At 34.6% G+C, this 19,259-nt stretch overlaps 1 protein-coding gene across 1 annotated transcript in view; it reads left to right on the plus strand.

Annotated features, from left to right (window-relative positions):
* The window catches only part of LOC143245121 (uncharacterized), a 72,859-nt gene that overhangs the window by 43,473 nt on the left and 10,127 nt on the right, over positions 1–19,259 (plus strand). The window contains exons 5-8 of the mRNA XM_076491036.1: positions 2,242–2,395; positions 7,236–7,460; positions 15,509–15,745; positions 18,421–18,549. Coding sequence (XP_076347151.1) covers positions 2,242–2,395; positions 7,236–7,460; positions 15,509–15,745; positions 18,421–18,549 — 745 coding nt within the window. The remainder of the gene's footprint in view (positions 1–2,241; positions 2,396–7,235; positions 7,461–15,508; positions 15,746–18,420; positions 18,550–19,259) is intronic.

The following is a 19,259-nucleotide window of genomic DNA, read 5'->3' on the forward strand; positions in this document are numbered from 1 at the left end:
CTGACAACCACAGACGATATAAAATCCGGAAAAGAATAATGTGTAACTGAATTTTGATACCTTTCGATATTGTTTGGCACTTTCCGACTGAAAACTATCCATACATTAATTTCTTTTACTTATTGACTATCAGAAAATGTCACAATTCTTGTTACAGTTTTTAAGCTACAAGTATGCTTCGTCACCACGTACTAACCTGGTTTGGTACCTATCCTGCATATTCCGTTACCTTCCAGTTCTATTAAGTACAAGAGATATTCCCGTCTTGGAAGCATATTTGTAGCTTGAAAACTGTAACAAGAATTGTGCCATTTCCTGATGGTTAATAAGTTAAAGAAATTTACAAAAAATGGTACACAGTTTATCGCGAATTAATTTCGATTCATGATCATCACTGGATACGGCGCCAGGAGCAAGTTACGGGTGAAAAGAGCAGATACAAGGGTTAAGTTAAACTCTATTTATTATCGGCTTTGTATGGAAACAAGGCCAAATGGGTGTGTGTTTACCAAGATAAGGTGTTCAGTCACACCAGTTATTAATATAACGCATTCAACTTCTGTAATAGCCACAGAAATGATCTGGTCCCTTTTTTGTACTCTAATAATTTTAAGGTATAAACAATGATCCTGGGATCAAATACGATCAACAACAACTTTTAACATAAATCACTCTTCAGAATTATGATAATTAATTTATAATACTCAAGTGGTAGTTATTGTTACAGTGAGAAGTATATAACATCCATAAAAACAATCAGAGAGATTATATAACCTCGCACCGAATTTATATCGGATAACGTCAAATTTCAACTTCTCAGGTCCGGAATTATTAATAATCCGGATCATTTTTTCCAATGTGATTCTTAACTTTAATGTGTTTATAAAATTTGGTTCAAATCCGATCACAATTTACAGTTATTAATCCAAAACCGCGGAAATGCCCATCTCTCCTATTAGAACAATAATTCAAAGTGATCCAGAATCCAAATTAGGGCTACATCAGACCAGATTTCGAAATAATCCAACATTGACTTTCCGTCTTGTATAAAATGCTTGCGTACATCAATTTGTTAGTCCTCGAAACGCACAGACACATTCGGACCTAGTTACAATACCCTAAGGGGAGCGAGGGTAAAAAGAGTGTATAAAAAATAACTTAGCTTATTCGTAAAGCTTGGTTTCACATTGTTGTCTTTAATTTCACTGAATGTTCTGTACTTACCTTTCATTATTTATTGTTATTGCAACGTAAGCGATGCATTTAACAAACCACTAACTTCAAAAGATTTAAAGTGTAGCTCTTTCACTCACATTTAGAGTTTTAACTTATATATGTGGAACTGATAAAGTGACAGTTTCTCCTATGTGACATAATCCATAAATTCAGAAACAAAACTGAGCAACAAACTTCGCTTGATCGTAAATACAATGTTCATATATTTTTGGGTTATTTCTCCAACTGAAAAGCTCAGGTGTTCTAAAACACCTTGCGCGTGAGACAGAACGTTTTCGAATACTGACACTGTCTCAGAGTTCCCACACCGTCTTTCCATCATATAATGTTAATCTATCGTATATTGGATGGTTGTTTTCGAATTGCAGTGAGATTTTGTAGATAACCGAAAGAAACTGAATTTAACGAGATTAAAAAAATAAATTATCTTATCTGGTTGTTTACTAAAAAGAAATTAATCAGCTTTTGTGTCTAGTACGAAATAATCATTGCTACAAAATCAACAAATCTAGGGCATAATTTTATGTTAAGATTTAGACAAGTCACGAAGTTAGTGATTTAAGGTTGTTTAAGCGGCTGTGAACCTATATTAAGTTTACGAATTGCAATAAGTGACATTGCTTGAAGAGCCTCCTGCAGGCTGTTTATCTGTACGAAGTTCTTGTGTGTAACTACAACCATTATTAAGTTTGCGGGATTCACTGGTGTCGAAGTGTAAATACCAGTGTTTTAGTTTCCTTTTTGTAACGTACATAAGGTACTGGTACAACTTGGTATCAGCGTGTTGCATCGTTTCTCGTAAACTAAACAATATATGACAAAAATTAACTAGTCAGACGACAAACAAAACTTAGCTATTCATCAACCACCTTTCGAGTTTCATAGATTTCTAATCTAACCATCCTTGGATTAAATGAGTTTGTGAAAAAATTAAACTTTATTATTAATAATAACTAGAAAATAACCTCAAAAGAGTGTAATGAGGATTTTTGTATTTTATTTTAGAATCGTTTCACTTGTAAATGCTGCACAGGATACATTGGCCGTTATTGTGAAGAAAGAGATGGTTGCCATGGAAACCCTTGTAATAATGGTGGCTTCTGTGTGGATATCACAGAAGGACTTGTTGATACTACATTCCAGTGTCTTTGTCCTCATGGTAAGAGACATTGTTCATACCTTCTCCTGTGATAATTCTAGTGCCTTTGATTTATGTATAGATATAAAAGAGAATTTGAACAGTACTAACTCCAAGAGAGACGTCGTTTCGGTTTGTTATTGACGTCACCGGCGGCTGTTCGTTCTAGTAATTAATAATCATAGTATTCATACCCCATTTAAAAATATAATTAGAAAAAGTAGATATTTTCTAAAAAAAAGAATTTATTGAAAATAATACTTTTAAGAACTCCATATTTTACTACTATATTTAAAATAACACTAATACAGATATAATCAAACCCTTACGTACAGTCGTAGTGAAAATCGTGATTTTGTGAGAAGAGTGCTTTTGTTTAAAATTACGTTTGTTTATTTGAATTTCACGCAAAGCTACTCGAGGGCTATCTGCGCTAGCCGTCCCTAATTTAGCAGTGTAAGACTAGAAGGAAGGCAGCTAGTCATCACCACTCACCGCCAACTCTTGGGCTACTCTTTTACCAACGAATAGTGCGATTGATCGTTACATTATAACGCCCCTACGGCTGGGAGGGCGAGCATGTTTCGTGCGACCGGGATTCGATCCCGCGCCCCTCGGATTACGAGTCGAACGCCTTAACACGCTTGGCCATGCCGGGCGCGAGATATTTATCAGTTGTTATTTTGAATTAAGCACAAAGCTACACAATGGGCTATCTGTGCTCTGCCCACCAAGGGTATCGAAACCCGGTTTTTAGCGTTGTAAGTCCGCAGACATGCCGCTGTGCCACTGGGGGGCTTTAAAACTACATTCTGTGATAAATAAATGATTCTTTTGCACACTGAATTTTGAAATCCTAAAGTGTGAAATATTTATGGTGTCATTCAGTAGATGGTGCTACATTGTTTTCATGAGTTGGATTATACACACATACTATACCCATTATAGTAAGATGTAAAGAATTAGTCACAATTCATAATACCTTATAATAATACATAAAATGAATATTTCTGGACAATTTCAAAATCGAAAAGTTTATAGAATAACATGTACTAGCTTTTTATGATCTTTGTTTCACGTCAGGTTGTTGTTGACATTTTAAAATAGCAAAGATAGAAAATATCAAAACAGTATGCCGCCCTAAAGCATTTAAAATACTTTAAAACAATATTTTGCAGTTATGTATATCTTATAACCAGTGAAGAACTACTTAAAAAACATGTGCTTGCAATCAACAGATATCTTCTGTGATATCTCATAACAACTAATTACTTAGAAGAGTTACGTTTATGCCTGCATGAACTACTTTTAGGGCAATACTTCCAGAATTCCCTTTCTTCCAGAAACAACACATCTGGAAGTATTACATTTAGGGCGTTTGTGTCAAAATGAGAATAAAGCATCACCCATAAACCTAAATACCTGAAGAACAAACAGTGGTAACCAATATATATTGTAAATTGTCGATACATTATGTCTATTTAGTTGTTAAAATGTTGTTGGCAATCTTCAGTTGCAGTATTTTTAGTTGCTGGTAATCACTATCGTCGTGTTCTTACTCGAAGAGTTTCTGGGCTCTGTGTAATAATTATTATTAGGGTATATATTGGAGGAAGCTCTAGTGATGTGGTTGGCGTAAATCCCATATTTGGTCACCAATTCCCGCTGGATCTTCTTCCGGAAACACCAGCAATGCATCATTTTTTAACACCATTAGTGTCGATGAAGTAAGTCTTGGTGTCTTCGTTTTGGCTTTAATAGGTTTAAAAACGTTCAGAAACTGCTAAGTAAGCTTGTGTAATCTGGACAGGTCTCGACAATCTAACATTTCTTTGGTATTATCTCAAAGCCATCCCTGTAGTCTGCTCGTTGAAACATTAGCGGCGGAACTGTTGGTTGTTGTATTGGAGTTCCTATAAAAGCAGTATAAACTTCATGCTCTCCTAAATTGGTTTGGATGAAATGGCAATACATACCATATCATAAGATTTAGTTTCTGGGTCAACAGAGAATGATTCACATTGTTCCAAATCCAACACGAATCGGTTATATTTTCTCTTAGAATTATTCGTACGATAACTAGGTTACTTTACATTATTCTGCACTAAAATACAACTGCTCTTGTTAGATGCAAGTTCACATAGCTTTTCTCAGAACAGAAAACAAATGTAGTCACAGGATATTTCTAATGAACATATGAAATGTCATGATTTTTTGAATAGCACAAAAAAGTTTTTTGTCATCTTTTTGTTACCACAAATATGAGAAATTGGCGTGTGAATTAGCTTTAGAATGTAACCAATGTAACAAAATTACTGTAAGTTAAAAGAACGAATAAAAAAGGAACTAACTTCACATAATGTAAGAATATAAACAACCCTCATTGAAAGAAAACATAACAAGATTTAACATATTTTAAAAAATCATGAAAGTCACTCATGGTATCTCGATAAAACTGGGACAAACTTAACATTCATGGAACTATTACTTGTCCATTAGAGATAGTAAAGAGGTAATCATAGTGAGCAAAAAATAATAATCAAACGTATAATATGTAAATGATTTTAGGCACATCTTCAGTCCGCAACTTATGTATTTCACTTCTGTGGCATGATTCAGTTATCTCTGCTCTTTGAAACTATGTTGGCAGAAAAGAAACAAATAAATAATGAACGTATTACCGGTCCACAGATCTTACAAAGATGAAAAGTCACTCATACTAAAAACCAAGATAATAAGAATCGATATCAAATGTTTTCAATATACTTAAAATAATAATGGATTACAATGAGATTGTTTTAACTCCTTTAACTTTACATAGAGTGCAATTAAGCGAAAGGTACAAGGTATTAAAACTATTCATATTAAAAGTTTTCAAATAACACAGAAACTCTTGCTTTCAAGATCTCTGACTTCTTAGACGTGAGCACCAATAAGGTTGCCCCGAGCGGCACAGCGGTGTGTCTGTAGACTCACACTTCTAAAAACCGGGTATCGATACTCGTGGTGGGCAGAGCATAGATAGCCCTTTGTGCAGCTTTGTGCTTAACTTCAAAGAAACATCAACAGTGCTAACGACAGTTGTTAGTTCTCAGCATTTATCCTTTCACTGGTAAACATATAATATATTAAACAAGGAGAATTGACAACTTTATATGTAGTAGTAATGCAATCACACGAACATCAGAATACTATCGTAACTGTTTTTTTTACGTTACGCATGTAGTGTGAAACCATCGAAAATTGATCGATTTTAGGAAAGCTATCAGTAAAAGCGCTTTTCGACGTAAAATATCCATACTCTCATATCATAAGGATTTATTCAGGTTGGAATCATACAACTTCCAAGACGTGGATATCACTTTTACTTAACTTAATAACGTTATAAGATAAAAGAATATTCATCATATTCTGTTATTTTCTAAATCACATATTCCATACTTCCTTGCACTGTTGCTTCTAAATCCATCCAGGTTTCACCTTCTCTGATTTATCAAATACAAGTCATTGATTCCACGAATATAAATAGGCCTAATTCTAACCTAACAGCTTTATTATATACAGATTATTTACTTATAATGACTGTACTGTGTGCTCTCTGATTGCCATGAAGTGAACTGAAGACACCTAGGAAGCTGATCCTAACCGAAACAGAAAGAGAACTGAGTTTCCTAAGATATATGATGAGAAAAGAAGAACTCGAAAATATGGTAATTACTGGAAAAATAGAGGGTGTAAAAGTCGAAGAAGATCAAAGTTAAATTACGTCAGTGACATAAGCAAATGGATGGATGTCAGTGAAACTGAGATTTTGAAAATTATAAAAGACAGGAACCTATGGAGAGCTATGATTTTCAACGTTAAAACTAAATACGGCACGAAGAGAGAGAAAATTCTTAAAACTATTCTTTCCCTAATATTTAATCGCTAAAAACTATATTCGTTAACTTAAAGGCTTTGTTATATAACCAACCAGTCACTAAAAATTTCTGGTATAATTATCTTCGAGTTATAATTAAAAAATTCCAGACAGTTTTTACATCATTGTTTTAAAGTCTAGACATTAAAAAAATAATTCATTATTTCACGAAGTTCAAACATTTAATTGCAAAAACTAATCACAAAATATTTATATCGTACAATAATTCAGTATTTTTTTAAAACTATGACACCTAATAATTCACATAAATTGTCACATCATAACAGCAGTGATGGATGTTCATGACAATAAAAGTACGTACATAGATAAATCACATTCAAGCATTATAATCTCACGAAAATAATATTATATGGGATTTTCTTACAGTTCATTCATACATTTTTTTAAATTTTACTTTTTTTTACTGTCAGAGACCCTATGGACAAGAATATATTGAACCAAATTAACGCAAATAATTTAAAATTTTAAAAGTAAATTAAAATATATTTTTACTTTAAATTTTAATCAGATACATTTTGAACACTTAATACAAAAACTAGAACATCAAAGATTAAAGGCTTATACAACTAAAAACCGGGTTTCGATACCTGTGGTGGGAACAGATTAAATAAATTATCGTGTAGTTGCATTTAGCAACGAAGCAAACAAAATTCCATCAGAGAACGACACCTAACACTTAACTGTGTGACTTATGAAACATAATTTAAAACTGTTTCACGTTTCTAAAACTTTTTGTTGTTGTTTCTAATGATGATGGGTTAATTCTGTTTCTTTTGTTAGTAGCTTCTATCAAATTCACAAAAAAAATCAAACTAGCAATAATGAAATAAGACGAACGGAGTTGAAAAACCCGTGAAGGTTTAAAGACAGTCTTTAAATAATCAGCGATGTTTTACTTTACGTGTGTTTAATTTTCTTTAGGTTACCACGGACAGTCCTGCGATGATGTGGTTAACTTTTGCGATAGTCAGCCGTGTTTAAACAACGGCACTTGTTGGGGAAACCAGACAGCTTACACTTGTGACTGCCGACCAGGTTTCTTGGGGAAGAACTGTGATATTGACATCAACGAGTGTTTTTCAAATCCTTGTGTTCATGGTGTTTGTGAAGATGGAAACGGAGGTTACAAGTGTTACTGTTTACCTGGTGAGTGGGTTGTTAGTTTTAAAAGATATAAATATTACAATGGGTCTTAACCCCCATTTATACACTCATAAACTACTGCTTAAAACTTGAATACTTGTAAGTCGTTTACAGCTTTTTGTCGATCATACACCCAATAACAAAAGATGTTGAGTTGAATATTTTTACAACTCCTCGTTACCAGAAAGCGAACAAAACAATTTGAAAGGATAGCTTATAGGAAGGCTAAAAATTGTCATTTATGTATATATACAGTAAAGACAGCTGATATTAGTGTTAACAATCTTTACTTGACGCACCAAATCACTAACAACGTTTTGACCACTTTAGGTCATCATCAGGTTAGAAATGACACTCAAAAAGTGTTCTCTGGGTTCCTTGTCGTCATGAAACTTGTCGCTTTTTATTACATCTTAAATCTATTGAAATAATTGGAGAAAACTTCTCCGTCTTTATGTGCTATTTGTTTGATAATACTTTTAACGTGTTATAAACAAATTGCAAACTCTGTTTCTGTGAACATCCAAATAAATACATACCTGATGCTGCACGTGTTACCTTGGGAAACGTCAGTTGATGTGACTCTCGTACAAAAAATAAAATAAAGTAAAACATTGTACGTTTAGTATGCAAAATTGAATATATAAACCACGTGGTATAGGTTTCATTTTACTGTTGATAAGATGTTTTCCATTTTTACAATAACCTATCGCAAAACAACTGTTTAAAACTAATTCTTTCAAATTTGTATCTCAGAACGGCTGGTATGGGTATTAACACTTTTATTGATAGGGAGAGAACAACGTTTCGATCTTCCGACGTCATATCCAGGTTAACAAAGAGAGAATTTGCAAGTGACTGTTGCCGGACACATGTCTTAGGGAGAAGAGTATAAACGGGTACAGGACTATAGGAGCGTTGCTTTGTTTGTTTGTGAATTTCGCACAAAGCTACACGAGGGCTATCTGCGCTAGCCGTCGCTAATTTAGCAGTGTAAGGCTAGAGGAAAGTCGTCACCACCCACCGCCAACTCTTGGGCTACTCTTTCACCAAAGAATAGTGGGATTGACCGTTACATTATAACGCCCCCAAGGCTGAAAAAGCGACCATGTTTGGTGTGACGGGGATTCGAACCCGCGACCGTCGGATTACGAGTTGACTGTCTTAACCACCTGGTTATGCCGGACCAGGGGCGTTGCACTTGGATGTTAGGTTATTAATTGGTATTGGTACAAAGGTGTTCATTTATATTGGTTTAATTTTGGTTTTAATTGTTGTATAAGTAGGGCTTCTTTGATTTTGCGTTTGGTTATATTTGATTCCAAACTCAGAGCTGTTGTATAAGTAAGGCTTCTTTAATTTTGTGTTTGTTTATGTTTGTTTCTTTATTAGTATTTAGGTGTTTTCTATGGTTATGTTGTGTTTATTTGACTTGCAGTGTTCGAAAACGTGTAAAAGTGCCTTTTTGTGTTCTTTGAATCTATTTTCCATTTTTCTGCTTGTTTCTCCGATATAGAAGTCATGGCAATTGTTCCATTGTATTTTATAAATTGTGTTGGTGTTGTGTGTGTCAGTGTAGTTTTTACGTAGTATGGACTTTAATTTTGTACCTGGTTTTTGAATAAATTTGGTATTTACTGGAATGCTGTGTTTTGTTATAAGTTTTCCAAATTCTGGTTATTTTTCCGCTGATGTTGGGAGCGTATGGTATGCAGTATAAGGTTTTGTAGTTTGTTGTATCTTGGGATTTATTGTTTGTTGTTGGTCTAAGTGTGTGCATATAATTTTTTCCACGGTTTCTTGAGGAAATTTGTTAATGTTGATGAAGTGTTGTTTTATTTTGTTGATTTCATCGTTAATTTTATGTGGTGAACATAGTTTTGTGGTTGTGTTTATTTGGTTTCTTAATATGTTGAGCTTTAAAAAACGGCTCGTTTGGGTTGAGAAAATTTTTTATGTAGAAGAGCGAACAACGCTTCGACCTTCTTCGGTCATCGTCAGGTTCACAAAGAAAAGAAGAGGTAACTGACTGATAGCTGACCACATGTTTGAAGGCGGTTGTGTTAGTGAGTGTAGGAATGTAGAGGGCGTGCTTAGATGTTTGATTATATTTATTAATATGGGTAGAAAGGTGTTCCTTTGTGTTGGTTTATTTTAGACTTGAGTTGTTGTATAAGTAAGGCTTCTTTAATTTTGTGTTTGTTTCTTTATTAGTATTTGGGTGTTTTTTATGGTTATGTTGTGTTTATTTGACTTGCAGTGTTCTAAAACGTGTGAAGGTGACTTTTTGTGTTCTTTGAATCTGGTTTCCATTTTTCTACTTGTTTCTCCAATATAGAAGTCTTTTTCTCTACAAGTGGGTTTTCTCGTCATCACTGATGTTGAGTTTTTGTTTTGTTTCATGTGCTGAGTTCCAGGGAATGTATAATCCAGTAAGGCTGATTTTTCTACAGATTTCTGTTTTTAATTGTGTTTTGGTTTTAGTGATCTTGGGGTGTTCCTTTCTATAGTATAGGTATAAAGGTTTTCCTTTATATTGGGGTTAAACACCTTTATAGCTATACTAATTAATAACCTAACATCCAACTGCAACGCCCTCTACAATCCTATACCCGTTTGTACTCTCGTCCCAAAGACATGTGTCCGGCAACGGTCACTTGCAGACTTTCTCTTCCTTAACCTGAAGATGACCTAAGAAGATTGAAACGTTGTTCACTCCTTATCAATAAAAGTGTTAATACTCATACAAGCAGTTTTGAGATACATTTTTATTTCAAGTGCGTTTCTCATCTTCAAAAATCATCAAAAATTCTTTCAAATTTGTTTGTTTGTACTTAAGCACAAAGCTACGTAATGAGCTGTTATCTGTCTACCACGGGTATCGAAGCCCCCTTTCAGCGTTATAATTCCGCACACATAAAACTATGCCACTGGAGGCTCTTTGAAATTTAAAATATTTTCATTTCGAGTAAGCACTGTTTATTGGGTCAAAGGTTAATTTCACTCAAAAACACAGGTTGGGGGTATTAATAACAACACTTTTCATAGGACATTTGTAAGTTAATGGGATAATACATCATAAAAACGTAAAGTGACAACAAATTAAAAAATATAATAAAAATTGGTAGCTCCTAAGTGGTTCCGTAGCAAACACTGAACGTTAATTAAGGACTAAAATTTACCAATCCTAACTCTGGCATCTGCAGGGGCCCGGCATGGCCAAACATGTTAAGGCGTGCGACTCGTAATCTGAGGGTCGCGGGTTCACATCTCGGTCGCGCCAAACATGCTTGCCCTCCCAGCCGTGGGGGCGTTATAATGTGACGGTCAATCCCACTATTCGTTGGTAAAAGAGTAGCCCAAGAGTTGGCGGTGGGTGGTGATGACTAGCTGCCTTCCCCCTAGTCTCACACTGCTAAATTAGGGACGGCTAGCACAGATAGCCCTCGATTTGCTTTGTGCAAAATTCCAAAACAAACAAACAAACAAACAAGGCATCTGCATGCTGGCCGATTACTCGCTAGCGAGAGGAAACTGTCCATATATACGTACACACGTATGTATATTCATACATATAAACTCTACACACACGTATTAACTTGTGTTCAGGTTAACAAAGAAGATGATCTAAGAAAGTATAAACGTTGTTCTCTGCTCTATTAATAAAAGTGTTAATACCCATACCAGCCGTTCTGAGATATATTTACATTAACTGTTTCAACAGAACTGTGTTCTGTTTTATTCAACTACAGAGACATAACCAAGAATGTAAGCATATTGATCTCATATCATTATTCAGCTGTTGTATATAATAAACTCGTTTTGTATTATTTAATCAAAAATATAACTTTTATGAATATTTTATTTAACATTTGTATAAGTTTGAACTTTTAATTGATTCACTCCCTTACACACTAGAATTTACACACTAGAGCTTTCAGAAAAACAGTGTGCTATAATATCACACCCTAAACACCATTTAATTCATAAAGTGACTAAATAAACAAACTTGTTAGAGTAGGTCCAATTAACCTTTGACATTGGTTTTTGACCTCAAAATGACGACCAAGAGTGAACACAGACGTATTTCCCAGATCTATAATCCATTTAGCGATAGAATAATGCACATCTAAGAAAGTACTCTCGAACTGTTACGAATTATTGTTCATTATTAGCATGTAATTAATAACTTATCAAGTTGTATCCTCATTACCAGTGTTCTTTTGACAAATCTCTCTTCGTCAAGTTGCGAAGCACGCTGTTAAGTAGGTATCTTATCTCGAGGCTAACAGCTCAAAATTATGGACGGTAATGCACACTTCCTGTAGTTCTTGTGCGAAAATTCTAAAACAAACAAACAAACGAAACTCCTGAAACAATATCTAGAATTTAAAAAGTATGTTTTTACTGGAAAACTGAAAATGACAGCTTGGTTATTTTGATAACTTTAGCATTACTATTTTTTACAGCATAATTGATCAGAATTTTGCTTTACTGTTAAATACTCAGTAGTAACTCTTCGGTAAGGTGTCTTGTTTGTAGTTAAGTACAAAGCTATGCTTCAGGCTATCTCTGCTGTTATGAATCCACAAACATAACTCTTTGTCACTCAGGTCTGAGAAGTCATGACGGAAAAAATTACGTTTCGATAACTGCAATTTGTAAAGCACAGACGGCGCACTGTATAGTTTTGTGCTTGAGAACAAATAAGCTCAAAGCCAGATAGGGCGCTAGACTTGCAATCTGCGAGTCGCGGTTCGAATCCCTATCCCACGAAACGTGCTCGTCCTTTCAGCCATGGGAGTGTTATAACGTCACGGTCAATCCCCTCATTATGTGGAAAAAGAGTTTTGTTTGTTTTTGAATTTCGCGTAAAGCTACACGAGGGCTATCACCGCTACCCGTCCCTAAGTTAGCAGTGTAAGACTAGACGGAAGGCAGCTAGTCATCACCACCCACCGCCAACTCTTAGGCTATACTTTTACCAACGAATAGTGCTTTGACTGTCACATTGTAACGCCCCCACGGCTGAAAGGGCGAGCATGTTTGGTGTGACGGGGATTCGAACCCGCGACGGTCGGATTGCGAGTCGAGTGCCTTAATCACCTGGCCATGCCGAGTCTTGGGAAAAGAGTAGTCCTAGAGCTGGCTGTGAGTGTCGATGATTAGCAACCTTTCCTTGGGTCTCACACTGCTAAATTAGGGACATCTAGCGGTGATAGCCCTCGTGTAGCTTTGCGCAAAATTCAAAACAAACTTATATATGTAAAAACGGCTCGTTTGGGTTGAGAAAATATTTTACGAAGAGAAGCGAACAACGTTTCGACATTCTTCGGTCATCGTCAGGTTGTTTTTACATATTTTTACATATTTTTCTCGACATCACTGATTATTATTTCTAAACAAACTTGTTCTTTTTCTTGACGTTTACCTGAAAAAAGATGCGTTTAAACCAACACTGTTTGTACTCATTCTTAAAGTACAGCCTTTCAAAACATTTAATTGAAGGTTTAGTCATTGATATCACATTCCCAGCATGCATTAAAATATCAAAACCGTAATGATAAATGTGCAAAACTGTGACGAGAAATACAATACATGTTATTGAGGCAATACGTGCTCCGCGCTCGTGTATTTTCTTAGCAAAGATGTAGCAAAGTACGTTCTTCGGTAATTTCCGCTAAGATATATTAATAAAGAAATGTTCACTCACTATTTTATTAATATTATCTAAGGTTTAATCGAGAGAGGTCCATCAAGCTTATAGTGTCTTTATGCAACTACTCAAGAGCACTGGATATCCTAATAAGGCATTGTTTGCTCCTTTATCTGTTTTCTTTTCGTGGTAATGCCCAGCATGGCCACCTGGCCAGGTGGTTAAGGTACTCGAGTCGTAATCTGAAGGTCGCGGGTTCGAATCCCCGTCGCACCAAACATGCTCGCCCTTCAGCAGTGGGGGCGTTATAATGTGACAGTCAATCCCACTATTCGTTGGTAAAAGAGTACCCCAAGAGTTGGCGGTGGGTGGTGATGACTAACTGCCTTCCCTCTAGTCTTACACTGCTAAATTAGGAACGACTAGCGCAGATAGCCCTCGAGTAGCTTTGAGCGAAATTCCAAAACAAACAAACAAACTTTTCGTGATGTTGTTCCCCTACTGGCGATTCTCTGAAATGAGTAAAATCATTTCATAAAACTTCGTTGGAATTAATTGAAAGAGACATGTAATGATGAATACCTAAATTTTTCACTCATGAATTGTTATTTTGTGGGAAGGGGCGTGAAAGAACAAGGTTCTCATTTTATTTTACATTTTCTCGTAATTGGTCTTTTTGTTTTTTTAGGGCTCTCGTTTCGCACATCCCCTCAATTTAATTAACTCTTGTGTTGTTTCGAAACTTTTTATAAGTGTGACTAACAAATTTTTAAAAATTATTTATAATTATGACTGCTGCGCTTTATACTCTCTTATTTTAAGCTATATTTTAACATTTTAGATTAAATGTTTTCTAGAGAAAGCTGATTAAAATGTTGTGAATCATACAGAAGTTTAAGTGTAATCTGTCGAAATAAGAGTACGTTATACATATGAAAATCAGTGAAGTAATGCGTTACTGAGAAGTTATTGAGTAATTCAGTTTATTATAAGAGAAGGTATTTAGTTTTAGTAGTGAGAGTTATCAGTTAATCGATTGATAAGTAAGCAAATTTTGTAAGCATTGTTGCAATGTTTTTTTTTTTAGTGGTTCCTTTTCAATTTTTTGGCAAAAATAATCAGAAAGTTAGTCCATATAATAATAAAAAACTGAATTAATTCTCCGTTAACTTTTGTTATTATATCCACTTTCCCCAGTGGGCCTAACTTCAACAGATGCTGCTGTAGGCCTAATACAATAATAACATTTTACAAAAATTTCGTTGATTAATTGTGAGTACGCTTAACTCACAAATAAACTGACTTAGAAATTTTCCTCGCTCTTTGTTTTAATAACTGAATAGATTAAGAAATGTCACCGAAGAACTTTCCTGATACTGGATTCATAAAATGACTAACTTCACATTGAAACTTCATCCACTGGTTACTCATATTTATAATTCACAATCGTTTCTTTAAGCCCTAAAAATGTCTAGATTATTACATCATCACGAACTTTCTAGATATTCTAGGATTACTTTTACGAACGTTCTAGATCTATTGTCATCATATCTAAATTAGAACATTGAAAATATACATTATTTATAAGTTAGACACAGGTACCATTAGTTTCGAAATTTATATTTTAACTTGTAAACTTAGGTTTATAAAGTTAAAGTGAACAGTTTGTATAAGTGTTATAGAAGAAATAAATTGAATTTGATATTGCGTCACTCCCCCAATAATAGAACGGTTCGATATGTACTTATTGTCAAACAATTTCTTGTTGACAGGAGTGGAAAAAGACTGGGTGTGAAAAACTATTCGTTTGTTTTCTGTTGTTTTTTTATATTTCATAAATGCTTACACACTTTTTTGTTTGATTATTTCACACTATAGGAAAGAGAAACCCTATTTTCCGAAATACTAATTCTTAAAGCTTTAACATTTGCTTTTTTACAGATCTATCCATACTGATTGAAGGTTTCGGCTTATGAATCAAAAGCAATTATCTTAAATTAGGATGAACGTCAACGTCACGTTCTCTTATAACACATTTAATATATTTGACTCAGTGGGTACTGGTTAGTCTGAAGTTTGCATGTTTTCTTGTAGAACCACTATAGTCTTACTGGCAGCAAGGACAATTCAGTTTCATAAACCACTAACGATGATTTTAAAGTTGGAACCTGGTTCTTAAACTGAAATAAAAAACAGGCGACAATTAGATTTAAACGTGCACTTTCTTCATGTCTCTGGACATATCCTTTAGATCACATATTTTATATGATTATTAACAAATGAGGCCTGAACTCCATGTGGTTAGTTCTGCGAAAAGAAAAAGTTAGTTCCCAGGAATTTTAATTGTTTGTGGCTTATTTTATGTGAGTAAATATCCAATATTTTTCTTCTGAAGGATATGGAGGTGACCACTGCGAATTTCAGTATGATGAATGTGACTCTAGTCCATGCATCAATGGCGGTTCTTGTGAAGACCTGATTGCAGGATACAAATGTCACTGTGGTGCAGGATACAAAGGTCGTAGGTGTCAAGTGAAGGTTGACTTATGTCAGACAAATCCATGTCCTACTCCAGCCCAGTGTGTCGACAGAGGCAATAACTACAGTTGCATATGTTATCGTGGATACAATGGTAAATATTACGTAGTATCTGTACATCTCATACAAAATAAATCAATGAATATTTCCCCTAAGTGATATTTGTCATTCAGAACATAATGGCAGTTTTGCAAGATATTGTTGTTTGTTGTTGGGTTTTTTTTTCTTCCTGAATGAAATCATATCTTCATGCCCTTCCATGGGTATTTGAAGTTCTAGTTTTCATTTTTGTTAATGTTTATTGGTAGACTTTTATTATTACAGCTGTAATTTTTACCTGAGATATATTTGCATATTTCGAATAGAACTCTTTTTCTTTGTATTAAATTTGTTAGAAGTAACCTATGACATCGGATTTATTGGTTAGTTTGGCAGTTACTTCATTAACTTTGTTGATGAGGCCTAGAAGTGAGTTGAGACATACAGAGTGTCCTAAAACATAAGATATTACAATATGTATCGTCGAAATGTATTTCTTGATATCAATTTCAATCTAGGATGACTCGCTGCGAATATAAACACAAATAAGGATATAATGTATAAATTTAAAAAGACGTATTTTATGGTGAGAATTGCTGTTACCAACGTACATGAATTGATTTATTGTATGTAATATATCGGTTGGCATGCACAATAACTGTATGTTGGATGTTATTCCGCACACACTGTTGCTGCTTTCTGTCAGTTTCATAGGAATATATTATCAGTTTTTACTATAATCAATGTGGTATTTTTATACACTAACGAGTTACACACAAATATAAGTCTTTTTTTGCATATTTAAAACTTATCCATCAGTGATGTGTCATATCATGCTAAGTCTGAAAAACAATGACCAAGAACAAGGATTTTCCTTCTAGAAATAACATCATTCTTAAACACCGTTTCCTCGAGTGGATGTTCAGAAACACTGTTGTTAAGATTTTTCAACAGTAGCAGTCGTAAAGGAATTGTTTGCCATAAAAAACAACTATAACCACAAACCACTGATGGCAAATCGAAGGAAAAGGGCAATTGGACAGACTTGTAAAATTTCACACATGTTGTACTGAGCTCCAATTGTCCTTTTCTCTGAACAATGGTCCCGGATCATCAAGACCAGACCACAGCATGCAGAGAACATTCTCCCAAATAAATTTTATATGGAAACCAACAATCCCTTAAATAAAATAACAAAAGGAAAGCAGGGCTTTAAAACGCAGACTTTTGACGTGAATGATTAGAAGTTTGTAAATTAATCTTACAAGTGACGTAAAGGTTAAAATTGAAAAAGTGGTAATAAATATTTGAGCTTTTATTGCTAGGACTACACCTGTAAATCAGTTATAGATCAAACTTCTCTACAAATAGGCTACGATGGAATAAGACACCTTCTAGTAACTTGTGAAGTACTGCCACTTGTGAAGTATTACCACAACTGTGAAGTACTACCACTTGTGAAGTACTACCACTTATGAAGTATTACCACTTGTGAAGTACTACCACTTGTGAAGTATTACCACTTGTGAAGTACTACCACTTGTGAAGTATTACCACTTGTGAAGTATTACCACTCCAAGCTCCACTTGTGAAGTACTACCACTTGTGAAGTACTACCACTTGTGAAGTACTACCACTTGTGAAGTACTACCACTTGTGAAGTATTACCACTTGTGAAGTACTACCACTTGTGAAGTACTACCACTTGTAAAGTATTACCACTTGTGAAGTACTACCACTTGTGAAGTACTACCACTTGTGAAGTACTACCACTCAAAGTATTACCACTTGTGAAGTACTTACCACTTGAAGCTCAGTATTACCACTTGTGAAGTACAACCACTCCAAGCTCAGTCAACGTGTAACTTCGACATTTCTTATATTATTAATGCATTTTGTTAGCAGTTCTCTTTTACTGCGTTTTGCCATAGGTCATATGGCACAATATCTGTTTGTATACGTACGTTTTACGGTAGAAGCTACGACACTACAAACTTTTACCTATATTCCCAGAGAGATAAGTTTTCCTCGGCTACACATATAATGCATCTCAGAGAATTCCCCAACTTTCCAGCGGTTATACCACATGTTGTATAGATCACGTGATACCATATAGCTGCAGGATAACATGCTTTCGCAGAAGTTTAGAAATAACTTCTGGGGTTTTCCCGATATTCGTTGCTTTACTTGTTTAGTTGTATACCCATGCTTATCATGACTAAACATGAAACACCCAAACAAAGGAATCACCAATGCCTTCACCAGAACAGTAGGTTTCACTCCCTATTATCACAGAAAAATCAAAGCAGAGGTTATCAGAGAAGCGCCAGGATTCTATATCCTGGATGTTCGTGACGTGTGAACTACATGTATGTTTATGAAGCTGAATAAACTGTAATCTAAAACATTAGGATGAAACATCTCGTGCAAGAGTCATTTAAGTACCACTAAAAGTTGAATGGATGTGGTTTCACAGAATAAAGGATTCTACCATGACATAAATGATAATTTGTTTAAGTGGCTTTGAAACCATGCATTAAAAAACTCCAATGTTATTACAAAATTACCACATACACACAAAAAACGAAATTTCATACAGGGAATAAACACTGTTATGGTAATGAATAAATCAGTTTATATTCTAAATCCAGGTACATTTGTAGTGGTTATAGGACAGTTATATTATTTTACGTGCTTAAATTGTGAGTAACATGCTAATCAATGTTACAGGAGACGGCTGTACACAACATTTCAATCCCTGCTACCCCTCTCCATGTAACAATGGTGGAACATGTTGGCCTAGTGTTGACTCTTTCTACTGTTCCTGCTTGCCAGGTTACGCAGGAGATATCTGCGAAGGTTTGTCTTATTAGTGTATATGTGAATGTATGTGTTTGTCTGAAGTTAAACACAATGTGCTATCTTAGCTCTGTCCACCAAGGGTATCGAAATTCAAGTTCTATATTTTAAAGTTGATGAGTGTTTTTATATACATTATAATTCCTACTGAGCGAGTAATAAAAATAGATGTATTTTTCATCTTTTTACAGTAGTTAAGAATGGACGTAAACATTCAGTAATCTAAATATACATACATTTATATCAAGTGTAAAAGTTTATGGATCCGTTGCGCGCATGATGTGATCAAAATCATATAAAATATAATTACCAAATAATTCTTAATGAAGTGGTGACACCTACTCAGTATGTAGTATGTAACTAAGCAAATCCACTGAAAAAATGTACAATTGATTGAAATCAAAAAACGTTACAGTTTATGGTGGGCATGTTGAGATTCTTCCTGGGTGTAGCACTAAAAAAATAATAACATTTCAATTTGAGAAAACCTTACAGCTAATTAAATAAAAACATTGTTTTTTTATTTGTAGTTTTGTACTTAACTGCAAATAAACAGCAATATTAAATAACTGTCATGGAATTCTAAGTAAGTGATTTATGAAATGGAGATAATAAAAATTTTTTTTTTTCACAAACAACTTTGCTTCAATACTGTACACCACAGAACCTTCTTCTGTATTGTATAATGTCAGGTTTGTTCAGGTAAGAAG

Source organism: Tachypleus tridentatus, chromosome 1 (genome assembly GCF_004210375.1).
Source record: "Tachypleus tridentatus isolate NWPU-2018 chromosome 1, ASM421037v1, whole genome shotgun sequence".
NCBI lineage: Eukaryota > Metazoa > Arthropoda > Merostomata > Xiphosura > Limulidae > Tachypleus > Tachypleus tridentatus.